This window comes from Garra rufa, chromosome 25 (assembly GCF_049309525.1).
Source record: "Garra rufa chromosome 25, GarRuf1.0, whole genome shotgun sequence".
Classification (NCBI taxonomy): Eukaryota; Metazoa; Chordata; class Actinopteri; order Cypriniformes; family Cyprinidae; genus Garra; species Garra rufa.
The window spans coordinates 18,192,025-18,215,570 of NC_133385.1; the positions used below are offsets into that span (position 1 = coordinate 18,192,025).

The following is a 23,546-nucleotide window of genomic DNA, read 5'->3' on the forward strand; positions in this document are numbered from 1 at the left end:
AAAATATATTTATTAGTTATATTTATTTATTAATTATAAGAAGATATATTTAATATTATACATATCTTTTACAGCTACGGTCAATGATATTATTATTCAATCTAATTTATTTAGTATTGTTGGTAGTAGTAGTAATTTATTTATTTTACCAAAAATGTTTCTGTTTCACTTATTTATATTGATTATTAATATTTTAATATCAACTACAGTCAATAATATTATTACTCAATAATATAATTTATTTATTGTTAGTAGTAGTAATATTTCATTTATTTATCCAAAATATTTCACATTTCATTTTTTATTAATTATAAAAAGATTTTTAATATTTTACATATTTTAATATCAACTACTGTCTATAATATTATTCAGTGATATAATGTATTATTGTTAGTAGTAGTATATTATGTATTTTACCAAAATAGTTCATTTCATTTATTAATTGGTTGATTGTTATGAATTATAATTTACATATTTTAGTGTAAACTACAGTCGATAACATTATTACTCAATAATTATAAATTATTATTAATAATAATTATTTATAGTGATTCTTTTTTAACAATGTTTCTTTTATTAATTATATTGTTATTATAAAGAGATTTAATGTACATATTTTAATGTCAACTACAATAATATTATTAGTCAGTATAATTTAATGCAATTTTATTTATTTATTATAACATATTTCATTTATTAATTGGTCGTTATTAATTATAAAAAGATCTTTAATATTAAACATTAATATTTTTAATGTCAACTACAGTTAATAGTATTACTCAATATAATATATAATATAATCTGTTTATTAATATTATTATTAGTAGTATTTTTTCATTTATTAATTATATTATTATAAAAAGAGGTATTTAATATTTTAATGTCAACTGCAATCAATATTATTACTCAATAACATATATTTATTATTTTTAATAGTAGTATTTATTTTTAACAAATGTCATTTAATTATTGATTTTTATTATTTATAAAAAGAGATTTAATATTATTCATATTAATATTTAATATTAACTACAATAAATATTACTCAATATAATTTTAGTAGTATTTATTTATTTGAACAAAATGTTTCATTTATTATATTGTTATTAATTATTAAAATATGTACATTAAATATCAACTACAGTCAATAATATTATTGCTCAGTAAAATGTATTTATTATTGTTCATAGTTCATATTTATTATAACAATAAATAATTAAAATATGCTGTATTTCAGTGTTATCTAATAATAATAATAATAATTATTATTATTATTATTATTATTATTATTATTATTATTATTATTAATAAGAATAATTTTATTTGTGGTAATAGTGTTAATTTAGGTTTTTTTTTTTGTTCAATCTTTTTCACATCTGTCATCTTACAGTGTTCAGTTTCTAAATCTGTCTGTAGTTTCTATTTTTTCTACATCTTCCTGCTTTCCTCACACAGGCAGATGAAAGCTCTTCTCCTGTTTCTTCTTCTCCTTCCAAACCTTTCTCAGTCCACGCTATCCCAGAATGCTCTACTCTCTCTTGTCGTCTATCTCCGGTTCCTTCAGTCCAACACCAGCAGGTAAAACATTGCGATTATCCTAATAATAGTAATTAGAGGAGCTCCTCTGTTTTAGACTACATAAACACTCTACACTGTATCTGTGCAGACTGTGGTTTGTCACATTATAGTATTCAAAAGAAATCGTATATCAGAATCTGTGAGTAATTAATTTTTGAAAGCCATTTTCCCATTGGTTGTAGTCCAGTGAAGATTCAGAAACACAGCTGAACCACGTTAAACACACAGATCACTCTGAAATCAGACGTGTAGAGTGCCTTGACCCCTCCAAACAGGTATTCAAGCTGTTATGTTGTGGTTGTGCGTCCTTACAGCCTGAAAAAAAAAATAAAGCAAAAACTAAATAATAAACTGACCTTAACCTTGCATGTTTTAAACACTTTCTGATGTTTTCCCATTGATAAAAGAGTTATGTTTTCCTTTGTATTTTGTACAATTCAAAAAATTAGTTGGTTTCTAACTAAAGCAAGTGTAAAAACTCCCATGCCTTTCTTGCATGTTTTCTAGGCCTGATGTTATAAAATGAGCATGTTGTTTCTTTGAAGGTTACACATTGTTACACACTGAATGCATGAAATATCACAGAGAATGAGGAAATGACATCAGTAAAACTGATTATATTTCTATATAGTATTCCTTGTGTATATATACACTACCAGTCAAAAGTTTTTGAACGGTAAGATTTGGGCATGCAATTATTTGATCTAAAATACAGCAAAAACAGTACAATTCTGAAATATTTTTACTATTTAAAATAACTGTTTTCTATTTTAATAGAATTTAAAATGTAATTTATTCCTGTGGTCGAAGCTACATTTTCAGCATCATTATTTCAGTGTTAAATGTCACATGATCCTTTAGAAATCATTCTAATATACGGTTACATTCAGTACATTTTTAGGATTCTTTGATGAATAGAAACATTTAAAGATCAGCATTTATCTGAAATAATGCTTTGTAATATTATACACTATAGCATTCAAAAGCTTGGAGTCAGTATTTTTTTTTTTCGTGGAAAAATTATATCAAAAGTGATGATAAAGACATAATGTTACAAAATAAATAAATGCTGTTTTTTCTGAACTTTCTATTCATTAAATAAACCTGAACAAATTCTACTTATGTTTTCAACAACAACAATAATAATAATAAAAATAATAAAAATAATACATGTTTTAGGCAGAATATTACAATTATTTCTAAATGTTCATATGACTGGAGTAATGATGCTAAAAATTCAGCTTTGAAATCACAGAAATAAATTACATTTTAAAATATATTTACAATTAGATTGACTGTTTGATAAAACGGTTATTTTCAACAGTGAAAATATTTTAAAATTTTACTGTTTTTGCTGTACTTCGGATCAAATAAATGCAGGCTTGGTGAGCAGAAGAAACTTCTTTTAAAAAAAACATTAATAATCTTACTGTTCAAAAACTTTTGACTGGTAGTGTATTATGTAGTAAGCAGAAATCTATTAAATATGGCTGTAGAAATAAGGCATAGTTTCTTTTAAAACAAAAAGAAAAAATAAAGAGAACTTTCATGAACAAAAAAAGAATACATTTGTAAATTTCTTGAAAGTTTCATTTAAATTTGCTTAACTGTCAACTGTCTCACTTTCATATCTGTATCACTTTTCACTATGATTTGAATTAGGGATGGGCGATATGATCAAAATCTTATATCATGATATGAGTAATTTTATTTCACAGTCATGATATAGTTATTTTTTTTATTTAAATGAGGTCTAAAAAAGTTTTGATATCATAGAAATTTCATAATTCTTGTCACCAGTGTCCATATCACAAAAAACTAATACTAAAAAAACAAACAAAAGAAACTTATTACAAGCAACTGGACCAAAAAAAAAGTACATTAGAACACATATAAGAAATGCTACATACATTGTATAAAGTAATGAAAGGGCATATTCTTTAGTGTGTAAATTAAATATTTCTTTTTATTAAAGTTATAAATGTGATTTAGTCAAGAGCAGAGAGAGATTTTTTTTTTTTTCGCTTTTTGATTAACATGAATGACAGACAGTAGGAATATTAGACTGCTGTCACTTTAAGAGCTGCCTGGATCCAATATACTATTACACGTTTTCTTTCTCAGCTGTTTGCTTTGACTTAAAACTTACTGTGTTTGAGGATACTTGCAAAGCAAGGCCTATAAAGCAGCAAAAATTACTCTTTTCAATACTCCCACGCTCTGAGCACCATCTTCACGCGCATACAGTGAAATGAATTCTCTTTCTCTGCTGATTTCATTCAAGTAGCTTAAAATCACTCGTTTTTAACAGCAATGTCTACCACATTTCTTCTTTTTCCTGATTTGCGTTGTTTTCTTTCAACTCTTCTTTCCCCCTGTTATTTCTTCACTGCTGATTGTCAGAGAACAGTGGGGAAGGTTTCCTCTGCTATTGGTGTTAAAGCAGCTACACTGGCCATCTTATACGAGACCGATCATAGACCGAACAACCCTTTTACCCTCTCACTGGTAAGCATCATGTTCCAGGACAGAAGATGATGTTTAAAAGATATGGTTGTTTCTTGAAGCTACAGAGTCCTCTGAAGTTTTATAAGGAGCCCTGATGTTCTCGTTTACAGTATGTGAATCAGAAGTCTTTGTTTTCCCAACAAAGATTTAGTCTGTATTGCAAAGTTACAGCTTTCTTTTAGTTCTAGAAGTTGTCTTCTGTTGTGAAATGGAGTGTTCAAATCTTGTGATCTGTAGAAAGTGTAAAGAAGTGCAAGAACTGCATGTTCTTTTGCTGACGGCCACAACTTTGTGATATTTTCTGTAGTTAAGAGAGTCTTTGTTCACAGACAGATGCCAGAAGGTGTGCAGAATCTGGGGCGGTAATATATATTTTTGTTTCTGGCTAATCAAAGCACAAGCTTTTTGCCTTATTTTTCAGGACAATGCTTCATGCTTTGGCTTGTAGAAGTTCACTTCCAGAACAAAAATTTACAGATAATTTACTAGGGATGCACCGAATATTAAAATTAAATTATTAAAAATATATAAATTTTTGGCCGAAAATGGCCCAAAAGTGCATTTTCGGTTTTCGGCCGAAAGATTTTTATCACCGAAACAACATGGCCGAAACAGTATGTTGACGCAAACAGAAACCGCGGCCTGCACGTGCTTGTCTGAAGCGACACGTCTGCGGTGTGGACGTATTTCAGTATATCTGAGAAAGACCCAGGGACAGCGGTTTGCAAAACTTGTAATGCCGAAATTTCAAGAGGGGGTGTGTCTGCAGTGGTGCGTGCAGCCAGTGATGAGAGCAGAGATCGACACAGATGTAGCTTTCAGTGAGTGAAAAACAATGGCTTTACATTGGTGTTACGTCACAATATTTTAAAGAGATGTCTTTTCTATATACTGTATTTTTATAAATATTTATGTTTTAAACCATGGAGGTGAGCCAATGGATATCACACAAGCAACGTGAAAACTGCGCAATATGTTAAAGCGAAAGTAAAAACTGACAGTGCTTTCAGCATCTGACGTGCATTCTCTCAGAGACAATAAGAGGCGATTATACTTTATATGCTGATATTAATTTAGTCCCCTAATATTTTCTTGTGCCCCGAACATGGTGGGAAAACAATAAAAAGAAACGTATTTTGTGTAAGGTTTGTTTTTGAAAGTCGGTTCTTGAAATAAAGCTCTTAATTTGTATTGATGACTGCAGTGTTATTAGGGTTAAGAAAGTCTTAATTATAATTTCAGGTGGTCTTAAATGTGGGACTGAAAGACAAGAATTGCGATGAAACTTCAAAAGGCTATCCATTGAATAAATATGAGCGCTGCACGTTTCAAAGTCATTTGCTGCGCTGCTTTGTGTACCATTCTGACAGCGCCTCCTGCTGGAAGAGAAGCACGTAGAGTTGTAAATGTGAACTGATGGATCCACAAGATAATGTGTTATAAAAATTTAAACAATTAAACAATTTAAACAAAGGCAGTAAAATATATGTATATGTTATTTAAGTAATATAATACTTGATGATAATTGTTTAAATTAATATAATTGATTTATTCTTTGAAACTTTAATATTAATTTATGCAATTGCAATGCCTTGATTTTAGTAAGATTAGTACTCAGTCATAGCCATAAATGCAATGGTACTAATAATTGGCATAATTCTTTCGGTGTTTCAGCCTTGGTTTCCTCTTTTTCGGTTTTCGGTTTCGGCCAAGAATTTTCATTTCGGTGCATCCCTATAAGATGTTCATGTCTTTCTTTCTTCAGTCGTAAAGAAATTGTTTTGTGAGGAAAATAATTCAGGATTTCTCTCCTTATAGTGGACCTCTATGGTGCCCATGAGTTTGAACTTACAAAATGCAGTTTAAATGCAGCTTCAAAGTGCTCTAAACAATCCCAGCCGAGGAAAAAGGGTCTTATCTAGCGAAACGATTGGTTAATTTTGTTTTTAAAAATTGACAATTTATTAATAAATTGACAAGTGCTCGTCTGATTTTGAAGTTGGAGGAGAAAATGAGATGGGAGGTTTTTTTTAACATACCCTGAGTTGACACAGAGCTAGACAAGATTAGCATTTGAGGTTAAAAAGTATATTAATTTTGTAATTTTTTTTTTTTAGAAAATAACCAATCGTTTCGCTAGATAAGACCCTTTTTTCTCTGAAAGAGAACTTCTCCTTTAAGCATTGATTCATTGGTTTATTGATTGATTGACCGATGAACTAAATATTGTGCCCTGTTCTTCTTGTGTGAAACTGACCTGCTAACTTACAGGGATAGTTCACCCAAAAATGAAAATTTGATTCCTAAAAATAATTTCCTCAGCAGAACACAAACGAAGATTTTTAACGAAAACCGGTGCAGTCTGCCAGCCAAAGAATGGCAGTGGATGGGCACCAGACCTTTAAAAGTAAACACAAACATGCACAGACAAATCCAAATTACACCCTGCGGCTCGTGACGATACATTGATGTCCTAAGACACAAAACGATTGGTTTTTGCAAGAAACTGAACAGTATTTATATCATTTTTTACCTTTGATACACAGCCACGTCCATCTGTCATGAGCACGAGTTTAGCATCCGCTCGTTGCATGTGTATGCGCTCTGGCATAGTATACGCAAACACCGGAAGCGATCTGACGCATGAATACAACACTCATTGTTTACACAGAGCACAGAGATTGTGGGTATAGCGGCTATTCAAAATGGTAATTACTTGCGCTTATCCTGATTGTTCAAACCGATTTAAAGATAAAAGATTACGTTTGCTTGCGGAAACTCATCCGGGACTTTTCACCGATTTCCCCTTACGGTGTTTGCGTATACTATGCCAGAGCACGCTCACATGTAACGAGCTGGATGAAAAGCTCGTGCTCAGGACAGGTGGACGTGGCTGTGTATCAAAGGTAAAAAATGATATAAATACTCTTCAGTTTCTCGCAAAAAACGATCGTTTCGTGTCTTAGGACATCAATGTATTGTCACGAGTCGCAGGGTGTAATTTGGATTTGTCTGTGCATGTTTTTGTTTGCTTTTAAAGGTCTGGTGCCCATCCACTGCCATTATTTGGCTGGCAGACTGCACAGAGTTAAATCTTCGTTTGTGTTCTTCTGAAGAAACAGTCACCTACATCTTGGATGCCCTGGGGGTAAGCAGATAAACATCAAATTTTCATTTTTGGGTGAACTATCCCTTTAAACTTGATATTTTACTGTAGTTCCTAGCAGGTTTTACCTCAATTTTCTCATTAAAACAGCTGATTAATATGCTAGTAATATGGCAAATATATATTTTAGCATGCCATATAACCCTCAAAATATATATTTAATTATTTTAGTTTAATTTTGAAACAATTTAGTGTATTATTATTATTTATTATGTTTTTATTTTAATTCTTTATTTATTTGAATGCTTATTTATTTTTTTAATGATTTATTTATTTATCCATAACCTGTGTGTCTGATTTCATTGCAGCGTATTAGAACAGCAAAATTTCATTGTATCCCTTTTTCCACAATTGAATTGAATGTATAATTGTGTTTCAGACCAGTATGCGGAAGGAGTTTCCTCCGGGTCTGGGCGGCAGCGACACCTGTCACTTCTGTAAGAAGCGCGTATACATAATGGAGCGGCTCAGTGCAGAGGGATACTTCTTTCACAGAGAGTGTTTCCGCTGTAGCATCTGTGGTTGCACGTTGCGTCTGGGTGGTCATGCTTTCGACTCCAACCAAGGTTTGTTAGCGTGAGATTGCATTTATAATGCCGATTTTATTCATTGGACTGCTGCTACATGTTGTATGTAGTATTGAATGGAGAAAATTGTTTTATGTCATTTATCATTGCAGGCACTTTTTACTGCAAGATGCACTTTTCTCAGCGCAAAGTCACCAGTAGGCATCGAAGAGGAGAGGTAATGTTAATACATTTTATTAAACGGATGTAGTCAAGCAATAAATCAGACAGATCTACATTTAAGAAGTTATACAAAAATACTTGACTGCAGAATGCTGTGATAGAGCAATAATAGTTCATATTAGTAATCAATAATAGTAAATCATTTTTATAATATTTTTAATTACATGTGATGCACAATTTAATTTTGAATTTATTTGTAATTTAATAAGGCATATAGATGTATACAAAACTGTTGATTTTAAGTGAGAACATTATTGTTGTTATTATTAATAATAATAATAATTATTATTATTGTTATTATAACTTACAATAGCTATTTTTATTATTTATAATATATTAGTTAAATAACGAATAATTATATACTATTATAAATAATATATTAGGAATATAATTACTTTTATATAATGTAGGTTTTGTTAGTAATAACTTTTTTATTCAGAAATGTGTTGTTGTTTATAATTTAATCGTTTTTACAGTTGTTATTAATAATAATAATGATGTAGATTTTGTTCAGAATCAATTTTATTTCAGAATATTTTTAATTATTCAGTTATTTATTATTATTTTTTTTATTAATACCCATAATTAATAATAGTAATAACAACAACAATAATAATAATAATAATAATAATAATAATTGTTGTTATAAACTTGATTATAAAAGCTATTTTACATTTATAATATATAGTCATTAGTAATATTATTAGTTATAGTTATAGTTATAGTTGTTGTTGTTGTTGTTTTTAATTATTATAGTTATTAATAATAATCAAGATAATTTAAATTTTGTTAATGATAACTTTTCAGAATAATTTTTATAATTCAGTTATGCAGTATTATTAGTAGTAGTTGTAGCAGTACTATTATTAAAGTACTATAATTAATACTAGTAATAACAACAACAATAATAATAATTATTATTATTCTAAACCTAATTAGAATTTTTTTCTTTATAATAGTATTTAATTATTAGATACGTAATTATTAGTTATAGGTGTTGTTGTGTTTTTAATTTTTATAATTAATAGTCAAGATAATGTAGATGATGGTAATAATAACTTCAGAATAATTTTCAGTCATGTATTATTAATATACTATTATATTATTAGTATTAATACCTGTAACTAATAATAGTATTAACAATAATAATAATAATCATTATTAATGTAAGCTTAATTATAAAAGCTTTTTTTATTATTAATATTATTATTAGTTATAGGTGTTGTTTTTAATTAGTTATTATTAATAATCAAGATAATGTAGATTTTGTTAATGTTCCAGAATATTTTTTATTATTTAGTCATTTATTATTATTATTATTATTATTATTATTATTACTACTAATACCCATAATAATAGTAATAACAATAATAATAATTATAATTCGTTATTAGTAATATTATTATTATTATTATTATTATTATTATTATTATTAGTTATAGGTGTTATTAGTAATATAATTCTTTTTTGTTAATATTATTATTATTATTATATCACTAATATATAAAGTATGTCAATGTTTGGTCAATCTAATTGTAGTATCTTATTCACATTTGATATATACAAGAAGTAAATCTTAGTAAACTGTAAATGTTACCATCCTTTTCTGTTTATTTATATCATCTATATCGTCATCATCATCATTACATCACGCAGATCAACGGAGTTGGCAGACCCTCGTCGAGCGCCACTTCAGATTACACTGTCAACGATGGCCTCCGCGGCCCGTCCTCAGGTACTTCCCTTATTAGGAAAAGTCTGCACTGGCCACTGCACGTGGGCCGCACGCTGTTCGGTACGCCCCGCCAGCTTGCCCGCTGGATGTATAAGGCGGCCCGGGCCGTAAGGCTACACATCAGAGAGCGTCAGGAGGACTATGTATTCCTTTATGAGCTACTGAGTCTGGGTGTGCCTTTCATATACGTGCTGCATGAGATCACGGGCCAGATGAGCCAAGAGGCCATCACTCCCTCCCAAATGAGCATGATGGACTCAGTCGAGCCGTACCGGGGACTCCAACTGCCCTAAAAGGTCCTCGGTACTGCTGGACTGACGAGGGACGGGGCTTCTTAAACTCTGTAGACCGGGTCAGTCCCTTACACTGAAATGCTTAGTTTAATGCTTAAAGTATTATAGTTATTTCTCGGTACCTTTGACAGTGTTACAAGATTTGAATGAGAAGCTGAATTTTAGTCGTCTTAAAGGGACAGTTCACTCAAAATGACAAGTGTTATATCTTTTACTCACCCTCATATTATTCCAAGTCTGTATGACTGACTTTTTGTGAAACACAAAAGAAGATATTTTGAAAAATAAAAATGTTTTAGCACATGCAGTGAAAGTCAGTGGGGTCCAAAAATTTAGATCCCATTGACTTTCATTGGATTTACATCAATATTCATTAAAGTGCTTTATTGAAGTCATTTTGTGTTCTGCAGAGGAAAGTAAGTCATACAAGTTTTGGAGCGACATGAGGGTGAGTAAATAATGACAGAATTGTCATTTTGATTGAACTGTCCCTTTAAGACACAACTACGGCCCTACAGGGTTTAAGAAACATTCAGTGTTCATAAATACTTCTTTAAATGAAAATTAAGAACCAAAGTTGATAAACTAAGAGCACTTTACTGAGGAGGGCTGTGCCGCTTCATCCTAACTGCCTGAAATTGCCGGTTAACGCAACTTAGCTCCCTTATGTGCAATGGAAATGCCAAACAGTGTTAAAATTCATTTTGACGACTTTGCTAATGAGAAAATATGATAGGCTTTATCTTTTGTTGAAATGCTCACTGTTTTTGTAGTTTACAGCCTTTTGGACAATCTGGATGTAACGTATAACCAAATTTTTTTTGTCTTTGTGATGTTTATAGTCTTGATTGGTTGAAATGCATCGTTTTCTAATGTAAACGTGGCGGAAATGTCTTTTGGCATCGCTGTGAATAGGGTACCTCCAGTGTTTAATCAATCAGTGTTCAGACATTCCACTAAATGTGTGGTGTATAGCTTTAAAAATGTTTTTTTTTTGTCTTTCTCGCAAGTGTATTCTACATGCATAATTATACTTCTGCAAAATTCACCTTTGATTTTAGTGCTATTTCTCTCTCAATTGCCTCCTTTCTCTTCATATTTCATCTTTCCCATTCTTTTTCTACATCATACATAGTCTGTTTCAAGTTTCCAATGCTTCAACTCCTGATTGGCTGAACCGTGAGAGCAGGAACGCGATTGGCCTGCATGGGTCAGGTGATCAGGTTGTTACGCTTTGCACTGCGCATCCCTTATAGTATTAACCCCACTTTTTTGAATGCAGCATGGGTCTAATGTATGAACATTTCTTAATAGACATCACACACAACACTGTCCTTCACTGAAATATCATTTAATTCCGAAGCTAACGTACTAACAGTGCACTTGTATGCTTGAGTATCCCAGCATGCACCCGTTTTTCTAGTACACTGCGTCCCGTAAAGTAACTTCACTTCTTGTTTCTCTCCGTGTTTGTCCTCTCTGTTGCAGAGGCTGCTTTACTATCCCAATCCCATATAAGAGCACTCTCTTGTTCCTTTTCCTAAAAACAAACTGAGGTCGTCATATAAGAAGACTTAGTTTTTGCACAAGTCCTTTGAGGATTGTTTTTTTTTTTTTAAATCTTAGCTATTTCTTTGTACAAGTTCTTTGTTTCATTTCACAATGAAAGACTGTTTCCCTTAATTTATAATATATTTAAAGTCTGTACGCATAAAATAAATTCATTTTTACCTTGAAAAGTTTGTTTCTGCCTTTTTGTCTGCCGAGCTTTCTGTGTAACCCCCCAGCAAAGATGTATGTGTTCATCAGTGCAATGATGAAACATTCTACACAAATATTTACTGCCAAGCTAATAATATGAAATGTAACACAACTATCACAATTTAATATAGGCCTAAAACATAACCCTATGCGGGATACTTTATATTAGGGCTGGGTATTGTGACCAATTTGGCAATTCGATTCGATTCTTATTTTTATGGTTTCGATTCAATTCGATTTCGATTTCGATTCGATTCGATTCGATATCGATTAGCTATCAATATTTCATTTAAAATGTTAGTTTTGCAGACATGGGATCCATATTTTGATATAAATGCTGGTAACTGAAACTCCCCTACTTAAGTTTATTACTGAAATACACATCTACATTAATAATAGGGTTTATTTTAAACAACTTTTATTTTAAATGAACACTGTAACAAGAAGTCATAAATATGTGCATCCATTGTACACCATGTAAACAAACTGCAAAATGCACATTACTGTAAAAAAATAAAAAGACTAAATGTGCAACAGTGAAATCTATTAAGAACTTCAAACATGTTTAAGAAATAAAACATTTTTCTAAATTCAAAACAGGCCCATCATAAAGCCCTTGTCTGCATATACAAAACATTCTAACTGTCCATAAAACTAACAGTTCTTAACTACAGCCTAATCATTTTTGATCACCAGATTTTTCTGCAAAAAAAGCAGCTGATCAACATGTTCTGATCTGATCTAAGGCAGCTCCTTTGCGCTGTGATTAGATCACCAGCGGTTGAGAAAACTCTCTCAGCAGGAACACTAGTGACACCTTCAGGACGAGAGGTGAATATTCATATCCTCTTACGTGAAGCACGTGCATTAAGAATCGATTCGGGGATTTCCCGAATCGATATCGTTGCGTTAAACTGAAGATCGATTAAAATCGGAGAATCGATATTTTTTACCCAGCCCTACTTTATATCACACTCACGATTCACAGACATAACCTTCCACCTTTTTTGTTTTTCACTTTTCACACTTTTTTAACTTCACATCCCACGTTTTAAAAACATTGGAACTGCAACAAATCATTTTTAAAATTTTTAGTGCATACATCAGACCCATTTGAAATTGTCTGAATTCTTGTATAGTTCAACTTAACTTGGTTCTTTTGGGTCTTTTCTGTCCTGTCCTTTTATCTGCTTGCCTCCTAATTTGAGCTCAAATGATACAGAATAATCATTGAACAGAGGGTCTACACAAACTTTTAACCACCCTGTTCTGTTGGATGGATGGACCGATAGATGGACTGATGGATGGATGTATGGCTGGATGGATGATAGATGGACTGATGATGGATGGATGGATGATAGATGGACTGACAGATGGATAGATAGATGGATGGATGATAGATGGACTGACGGACGGATGGATGGATGGCTGGACGCACGCATGATAGATGGACTGCCGGATGGATGGATGTATGGCTGGATGGATGATAGATGGACTGCCGGATGGATGGATGGATGGATGATAGATGGACTGACGGATGGATAGATAGATGGATGGATGATAGATGGACTGACGGACGGATGGATGGATGGATGGATGGATGTATGGCTGGACGTATGATAAATGGACTGCCGGATGGATGGATGTATGGCTGGATGGATGATAGATGGACTGATGGATGGATGGATGGAATGATTGATGATGGATGGATAATAGAATGATGCATGGATGGATAGATGGATGAATGGATAGATGGAAGGATGGATAGATGGATGGATAGATCAATGATGGACGGATAGATGGATGATAGAAGGACAGATGAATGGATAGACAGATGATGGATAGATGGATGGCTGGATGGATGCATGATAGATGGACTGCCGGATGGATGGATGGATGATAGATGGACTGACGGATGGATAGATGGATGGATGATAGATGGACTGACGGATGGATGGATGGATGGATGTATGGCTGGACGTATGATAGATGGACTGCCGGATGGATAGATGGATGAATGGAAGGATGGATAGATGGATGGATAGATCAATGATGGACGGATAGATGGATGATAGAAGGACAGATGAATGAATAGACAGATGATGGATAGATGGATGTATGGCTGTATGGATGATGGATGGATGGATGGATGAATGATGGATGGAATGATGGATGGATGGATGGATGGATGGATGGATGGATGGATGGGTGGCTGGATGGATGATAGATGGACTGACTGACGGATGGATGGCTGGATGAATGATGGATGGATGGATGGATGATGGATGGATAATAGAAGGATGCATGGATGGATAGATGGATGAATGGATAGATGGAAGAATGGATAGATGGATAGATCAATGATGGATGGATAGATGGATGATAGAAGGACGGATGAATGGATAGACAGATGATGGATGGATGGATGATAGAAGGATAGATAGATGATAGAAGGACAGATGAATGAATAGACTGATGGATAGATGGATGGATGAATGATGGATGGAATGATTGATGATGGATGGATGAATGGATGGATGGATCAATGATGGAAGGATAGATGGATGATAGAAGGATGGATGAATGGATAGACAGACAGATGATGGATAGATGGATGGATGATAGAAGGATAGACAGATGGGTGATAGATAGGACAGATGAATGAATAGACTGATGGATGGATGTATGGCTGGATGGATGATGGATGGAATGATTGATGATGGATGGATAATAGAAGGATGGATGGATGGATGATAGAAGGATAGATGGATGGATGGATGGATGGACAGATGAATGAATAGACTGATGGATAGATGGACAGATAGATGGATGATAGATAGGACAGATGATGATAGAAGGATGGATTGGATGATAGATCGATGATGGATGGATGGACGGATAGATGGATTATAGATAGGACAGATGGATGATAGAAGGATGAATTGGATGATAGATCGATGATGGATGGACGGATAGATGGATTATAGATAGGACAGATGAATGGATGGATTGATGATAGATGGATAGATTGATGATAGATAAATAGATGGATGGATAGATTGATGATAGATAAATAGACGGATGGATGGATTGACGGATGGAAGGATACATGGATGATAGATAGAAGGACAGATGAATGAATAGACTGATGATAGATGGACGGATAGATGGATGGATGTATGGCTGGATGGATGATGGACTGACGGATGGATGGATGGATGGATGAATGATGGATGGAATGATTGATGATGGATGGATGGATGGATAGATCAATGATGGACGGATAGATGGATGATAGAAGGACGAATAAATGGATAGACAGATGATGGATAGATGGATGGATGATAGATAGAAGGACAGATGAATGAATAGACTGGATAGATGGACGGATAGATGGATGATAGATCAAAGATGGACGGATAGATAATAGATGGACGGATAAATGGATGATAGAAGGACAGATGAATGAATGAATGGATTGGATAGATAGACGGACGGACAGATGATAGATCGATGATGGATGGATGGACGGATAGATGGATTATAGATAGGACAGATGAATGGATAGATTGATGATAGATGGATGGATAGATTAATGATAGATAAATAGACGGATGGATGGATAGATTGATAGATAAATAGACGGATGGATGGATAGATTGATGGATGGAAGGATAAATGGATGATAGATGGATGGACAGATGAATGGATAGATGATGGATAGATCAGTGATGGACAGATAAATAGATGATAGAAGGACGGATGAATGGATAGATGGATGATAGAAGGACAAATGAATGGATTGGACAGATAGACGGACGGATGGATGGATGGATAGAAGGACAGATGAATGGATAGATTGATGGATAGATAGATGGATGATAGATGGATAGATTGATGGATAGATGTATGATGGATGGATGGATAGATAGATGCATGGATAGATGAATGATAAAAGGACGGATGGATGGATGGATAGACGGATGATGGATGGATGGATGGATGGATGGATGGAAGGATAGATGGATGATAGATGATGGACAGATGAATATATGATGGATAGATCAATGATGGACAGATAAATAGATGATAGAAGGACGGATGAATGGATAGATGGATGATCGATGAGTGATCGGATGGATAAACAGATAGATGGATGGATGGATATATGGATGGATGGATAGATCAATGATGGACGAATAGATGGATGGATAGATGAATTATAGAAGGACGGATGAATGCATAGATTGATGGATAGATAAATAGACGGATGGATAGATAGAAGGATGATGGATGGATGGATGATAGATGGATGGACAGATAAATAGATGATATAAGGACAGATGAATGGATAGATGGATGATCGATGAGTGATCGGATGGATAAACGGATAGATGGATGGATAGATGGATGATAGAAGGACAGATGAATGCATTGGATAGATAGACGGACAGATGAATGGAAAGATGGATGGATGAATGGATGAACGGATGAACGGATGGATGGATGGATGGATGGATGGATGGATATATGGATGGATAATCAATGATGGACGAATAGATGGATGGATAGATGAATGATAGAAGGACGGATGAATGGATAGATTGATGGATAGATAGATGGATGATGGATGGATGGATAGATTGATGGATAGATGTATGATGGATGGATGGATAGATGAATGATGGACGAATAGATGGATGGATAGATGAATGATAAAAGGACAGATGGATGGATGGATAGACGGATGATAGATGATGGACAGATGAATGAATATATGATGGATAGATCAATGATGGACAGATAAATAGATGATAGAAGGACAGATGAATGGATAGATGGATGGATAGATGAACTGACGGATGATAAATCAATGATGGACGGATGGATAAACGGATATAGATGGATAATAGATGGATGGATAATTGGATGATAGAAGGACAGAAGAATGGATAGATTGATGGATAGATGGACTGATGGATGATAAATCAATGATAGACAGATGGATAAACGGATAGATGGATAATAGATGGATGGATAATTGGATGATAGAAGGACAGATGAATGGATGGATTGGATAGATGGACGGATGGATGGATAAGATGGATAGTGGGATGAATGGATAGATCGATGATAGATGGACAGATAGATGGATGATAGATTAATGGATAGATCAATGATGGACAGATGGATGAACAGATAGATAGAAGGACAGATGAATGGATAGATGAATAGATAGACGGACGGATGATGGATAGATAGAGAGATGAATGGATGGATGATGGACGGATGGATGGATAGATAGAGAGAACGATGGATGGATCGATAATAGATAGATGAATGATAGATGGATGATGGATGGGTAGATAGAAAGAGAGAACGATGGATGGATGGATAGATGTGTAGTAGATAGATTAATGATGGATGATAGATGGATAGATGCATAATAGTTAGATGAATATGTGAATAATTCGATGGATAGATGGATGATAGTCAGATAGATGAAAGATGCATAGATGGATGGATGGATAAATGGATGATAGTCAGATAGATGAAAGATACATGGATGGATGGATGGATGAATGATAGATGGATAATAGATACTGTAGATGGATTGGTAGATGGATAGATGAATGGATGTATAGATGAATAGATCGATGATAAAATGATAATAGATGCTATAGATAGATAGATGGATGGATGGATGGATAATAGTTAGAATAATATATTTATCAAGGCCTTGGTGTCTTTCACACCCCAAACAGAACACGAGGGTTAAATTGAATTAATTCATATTCATGTTTCCTTCAAATAATTCATTTAGCTAATTCATATAAAAATATTAAACCTTTGCAAATACTTTTAGTTTTTTTTTTTTTGTGTAAGATATACAGGGTCAAATTGAATGAAAAGGCTCTTTTAGAAACATATTTGAAGACCTCCTGCTATGTCTTTAACTCATATGGCACACAAAAAAGCAGTATTGAGTGCAGTATTCACTATATACATGAATGAATAACTGTCATGGAGTGCGCTAGCAGGAAAGAGAGCTAAGTAGTGAGGGACAGAGACTATTGAAAAACAGACATTCATATGGAAAATGTCTCAAGGTTATAATGTCTGTTTAACATGAATAAAGACATAAGAAATTAGTTCATATTTAGCCATGTGTTCAGACATAGCGTCATATAATGAAGGTTTTCAATGACCTTACACTGTCATTTAAACAGGAATTCAGCTTTTACAAACCATTTAATTAAACTGATCAACTAAAGACCAAAACATTTTACAAGTTAAATTAGTTAAGTTTACTCTTCAGGGACATGTGGAATAAAAATAAGTATAACAATACAGTAAATTAATAAAACAAATGATTTGTATTATTATTATTAGTTGTTGTTATTGTGCTGGTGATTATACAGACATTAAGGTACGTAATCATTTCTGAACACGGAGAGCATGAAAGCAGGGTCTTTTTTAAAATAAATTCAGTCTGTCATATGTGTGTGCGTGGACCCCGCAGGAGCCGAAACAGACTCAACATCTCAGAATGACCCGAAGGGTTTGTCGAACCCCAGCGCTCCGGCTGAGAGTGCAGAGGTGCAGGCCCTCTCAGGCTCAACGGAGGTTATAAACATGAGGTTGGTCCACAACATTCACTTTAAATGTAAATTTCTAACAATGAAACCTTTCACCACGAACAAAGAGCTATAAAATGCCTACTTGTATTAACATTTAAAGGGTTAGTTGACATAAAAATGAAAAATCTGTCAATAATTACTCACCCTCATGTCGTTCCAAACCGTAAGACCTTTGTTCATCTTCAGAACATAAATTATGGTATTTTTGATAAAATCCGAGAGCTTTCTGACCCTGCATAGACAGCAACGCAACATGTTCAAGGCCCAGAAAGGTAGTAAGAACATTGTTAAATTTGCGCTACGGGCGTCCTGTGTTCAAATCCCGACTCGAGGACCTTTCCCGGTCCCGCCCCCTATCTCTCTCCCACTTCGCTTCCTGTCATTCTTGATCACAATAAAGGCAAAAATGCCAAAAATGAATTAAAAGAAAAAAAAGTATTAAGGGCAGTCGTAGAATGTTTCAGCTATTTGTGTAGTGTGTAGCTTAAAGAAGTAGTTCACATCCAAGATGTTCATGTCTTTCTTTCTTCAGTCGTAAGGAAATTGTTTTTTGAGGAAAACATTTCAGGATTTCTGCATTCTGGGCTGCATTTTGGAAGTTCAAACTCGGGGGCATTATAGAAGTCCATTACATGGAGAGAAATATTGAAATGTTTTCCTCAAAAAACAATTTCCTTACGACTGAAGAAAGAAAGACATGAACATCTTGGATGACAAGTGGGTGAGTACATTATCTGTACATTTTTTTTCTGAAAGTGAACTGTATGTCATTTTAAGAACATTGGAGCACTATATTATTCTTTTATGTCAGGGTTGCCAGGTTTTTACAATAAAACCTACCCAATTGCTAGTCAAAAGGGGGATCCCCGGTTAAAAATCATGTTCCGGGGTGTAAAATACTCGCTTTTTGTCGGGGGTTCACCTGGTAAATTCGCATTCAAAAAGGATAAAGATGACGTAAGCGGGGTCACTTCAACCTGTGACATCAAAAACAACTGCAGACTTGGCAACACAGATGGTAGCACTCGCTAACTTGCTCAAGTACTCATCTGTGTCAGTCATAACAGGCTGACCAACCGGAGTAGGCTTATGGAAGGGAGGGCTTTACAGACATTACGCTCAAAGCTGCTTCACAGAAATTGTTTCGAAATCATTGACAAATTATCTATGTATAAATGTATATTCTGAGAAAATTACAATGGTTTCTGACCTTAGATGCATTAAAACCTTTTGTAGGGGACTCCAACACAATATTAGGACACTTAAAAAAAAAAAAACACACACCTGCTCTTTCAAAAAATACATCTTAATTTGTGTTCCGAAGATGAACAAAGGTCTTACGAGTTTGGAATGACGTGAACAAATTTCATTTTTGGGTGAACTATCCCTTTAAAATTGAAACAGTTATATTAAAGCCATATGAGAGATCATGTCTAATACTGTCTTTTGCATATTTTGGAGTAGTGAAGTCAAAGATTCATCTAAAAAGCCAGATCCTGCAGAGTCTGCACCTGCGTGTCCTGATTCTCCACTGCAGAAAGGTCAGTTAAATCTTATTTTCCTCATGTCACAGGATCTCTTTTTTTATTTTTTTTTATAATGGATTTGGACATTTCAACTCGCATATTGAAAGGCCAGTCTCTTTCATTCACATTTAAGAATGGTTAAAGTGTCCAAAAATGATACTTTAGCAGCATTAAATAATTGAACAGATTGATTTGTTAAGGCCATGTTCATCTCTGTTCATTTTCTGCTTGGATTCTCATGTTTTTTTTGAATGAGGTCAAGGAGTGGCAATAGAAAAGCCAGACTTTCACATTGACTGTGTATTATTTTTGGCCGGTGAATGTGTTCTCTTACGAGAGGTCACTCTTACTGCGTAGCTTACGCTAGGGGGAAAATCCTTTCCGCGAGAGATATTGAAGCCAAAAAATTATCCTTAATTTTGTATTAATGTAAAACGCGTTGCCGCAGTGAGCAGACATAGGCGAGGCGTGCTGCGTGCCTATTGGCTGCTCCGCAGCAACTGCAGCACCTATCGAGCGAGGCTTGGCGCGAAGTCCACTCCAATGAGCGCATTTCGCGCCTGACACGTCATCTCCCGCCGAAAGTGGCGTGATGTCAGCCTATAAATATCGCTCGCAGGTAGCTACACTCTGATTTTTTCATCCTTCAAGCGAAGCTCACGCATCGCTGGAGCCGGAGAAGAAGCCGCCGTCGACTGCAAGCATCTCAGCGGGACGAACCATCGGAGCTGCTGGCCACGCCGCCTTCCGTGCCTTCCTGCTGCGCTTTCCGGCGCCTATATCCTTTATAATCTTTTATAATCTACAGTGTGTGTCGCCGCTGCGATACACACTGTTTCTCTAAGAGAGCAAAGTGTCTTTTTAAAGATGCTTTCATACGGCTCGTGCAGATGCCAATGGCGACTCTGAAGACTTGCCTTGCCTTCTTCACTGAGACTGTTCCCCCGCCCGCGCGGTGTCGCGCCGTAAAAAGCGCTGTGCCCAGCGGGCCCCGGACCCTTCCTCCAGCTGACAAAGCTCGCCGGTTCGCCCGCCTGCTTCATCGACCTCGTCAGCCTCTGTTCCGGACGTAAAGCGGCCGCTGTATGCCACCGCTTCCATCGACGCCGCTGACGAGGGGGCCATGAAGGAGGAAGAGGATTTCCGTTTCCCGCCAGAGCGGGAACGCGCATTCTGCTCAGACGCAGCGCTGCGTAGCATGGCCTCTCACCGTTGCTGAGAGGCACCCGTGGTTAACGGATTCTGATGTTTTTCTCGTCCGGCCGCCGCCCCGCCAGACGCGGCCCAGGATTGAGTTGAAACCTGAGCCTCCGAAATCGTCCTAGCATCTAGGAAAACGACGGTGTACGAGTCCCGCTGTTGCCGGTCCCCCACCAAAGTTATTCGCTCGTCCAGTCCCAGGAAATGTGACTGTTCCAGTGTTTTCTGCAGCCAACAAACCGGCTCCGTCGCCTGTTTGCCTGCACACAAAGGTCGTTCCCACGGCTACACAGATAAACTCCCAATAAAGTGTATTATCTGGTGTCCCGGCCACGGCCGATGGTGTTTCACGTGTTGTAAGAATATGCCCACTAAGCAGTGCTCATCTCTACACACAAGCACAGCGCACATAAAATCGACTCAGATCGATTGCGCGTCACACGTGGTAAATGTGCCCGCTTCACAGTGCCTACAGACACCACATTATGCACTGTTGGTTTCTGTAAAAACGAAACCAACAGTGCATTAACTCTATGCTTTGGAGTGTTAAATGTGCCCGCTTCACAGTGCTCACAGACACCTCATTATGCACGTCAACCGGTTTCTGTAAAAACGAAACCAGGAGTGCGTTCGCTCTATGCAGGCGAACGCTGTTTGGAGTGTTGAACGCCGGTGCGCGAGTCCCGCGGCTGCCAGACTCCCACCGAAAGTATTCGCTCACTCTGCTTCAAGAAATGTGGCTGTTCCAGCGTTATCCGCAGTCATCAAGCCGGCGCTGCAGCCTGCTTGTCTGCACTCGAGCCGTTCTCACGGCTACCCAATTAAATCCTCAAAGGAGTGTATTTTCGGGTATTCCGGCCATAGCCGAAGGTGTTTTGTGTGTAGCTCGCATGCGCATACACATGAGCACATCCTGTCATACAAAACCCGCGCACATAAAGTCGACCCGAATCGGCTGCGCTTCACACGTGATAAATGTGCCCACCCCAGAGTGCCCACACATATCACATCAGGCAGGTCTTACGGTTTCTGTAAAAACGAACCGGACGACGCCCCGTCTACACGGCTAAAGGCTGCGCTGAGTGTGTTGAATGTGCCCGTTACTACGCAACCACATATATACACAAAGATAGCAGTCCTCGCGGTCAGTGTACCCCGAGCCTCGAATGTCACAGTCACTCGTGCGTCACAACGCACCGAAGCGACTCCGTTATTGACAGATCGGAGCGCGCTTCGCACCTACCCCCTTGCGTTACAGGCAAATGCATAGCTCCCAGGGGTTTCACAATGGGTGCTGGACATTATTAAAGGAGGCTATTCGCTACAGTTTCACCGACTTCGCATGAGGTATATGTGCCCACCCCAGAGTGCCCACACATATTACATCAGGCAGGTCTTACGGTTTCTGTAAACCGGACGACGCCCAGTCTACGCGGCTAAAAGCTGCATCGAGTGTGTTAAATGTGCCCGTTACCACGCAACCACATATACACACAGAGAAAGCAGTCCCCGCGGTCAGCGTACCCCGAGCCTTGCATGTCACAGACACCGAAGCGGCTCCGTTAGTAACAGATCGGAGCGCGCTTCGCACCTACCCCCTCGCATTACATGCAGATGCATGGGAAAAACTCCCAGGGGTCTCAAAATGGGTGCTGGACATTATAAAGAGAGGCTATTCGCTCCAGTTTCGACGACGCCCTCGCCGTTACACGGCGCGCGTCGAGACCACGATAAAGGCAGATGCAGCACACCTGCTACGAGCCGAAGTGACCACTAGATCTAAGGCAACTGAACAAAGCGCTAGTGAAGCGAAAGTTCAGAATGCTCATAACCAGGAAAATCCTCGCGCAAGTGTGCCGAGGAGACTGGTTTGTGTCAGTGGATCTGAAAGACGCGTATTTTCAAATACAGATAGCGTCGCGTCACAGGCGATTTAATGAGATTCGCCTTCGAGGGCCAAGCTTATCAGTACACAGTCCTGCCATTCGGTTTGTCCCTAGCACCCCGTATATTTACGAAGTGCATGGATGCAGCGCTCGCCCCGCTCAGACAGAAAGGCGTGCGAATACTGAATTATTTGGACGACTGGCTGATTTTAGCGCAATCTCACTCAATGCTCAGGGAACACACGACCATGTTACTCGATCACCTCGAGAACTTGGGTTTGAAAGTCAACTGGGAGAAAAGCTCGCTGAACCCCAGCCAGAATATCTCCTTCCTGGGCATAGAATTAGACTCGCTGGCAATGAAAGCGAAGCTTTCGTCAGTGTGCGCGCTGAGCGTTCAGAGCGCAGTGAGCGCGCTCTGCCGCAGCAAGTCTGCCCCGCTCAAGACCTTTCAAAGAGTGTTAGGTCTTATGGCTTCAGCATCATCAGTTCTACAGTTAGGG

General features: G+C 36.5%; 1 protein-coding gene across 1 annotated transcript in view; it reads left to right on the forward strand.

Annotated features, from left to right (window-relative positions):
* Nucleotides 1-23,546, forward strand: part of LOC141301376 (F-actin-monooxygenase mical2b-like) — a gene marked incomplete at its 5' end in the record, with an annotated part of 54,077 nt that overhangs the window by 22,264 nt on the left and 8,267 nt on the right. The window contains 10 exons of the mRNA XM_073831616.1: nt 1,456-1,578; nt 1,761-1,853; nt 3,982-4,086; nt 4,416-4,448; nt 7,632-7,818; nt 7,932-7,996; nt 9,658-10,022; nt 11,165-11,244; nt 18,314-18,431; nt 19,896-19,972. Of these exons, the coding sequence (XP_073687717.1) occupies nt 1,456-1,578; nt 1,761-1,853; nt 3,982-4,086; nt 4,416-4,448; nt 7,632-7,818; nt 7,932-7,996; nt 9,658-10,022; nt 11,165-11,244; nt 18,314-18,431; nt 19,896-19,972 (1,246 nt within the window). The remainder of the gene's footprint in view (nt 1-1,455; nt 1,579-1,760; nt 1,854-3,981; nt 4,087-4,415; nt 4,449-7,631; nt 7,819-7,931; nt 7,997-9,657; nt 10,023-11,164; nt 11,245-18,313; nt 18,432-19,895; nt 19,973-23,546) is intronic.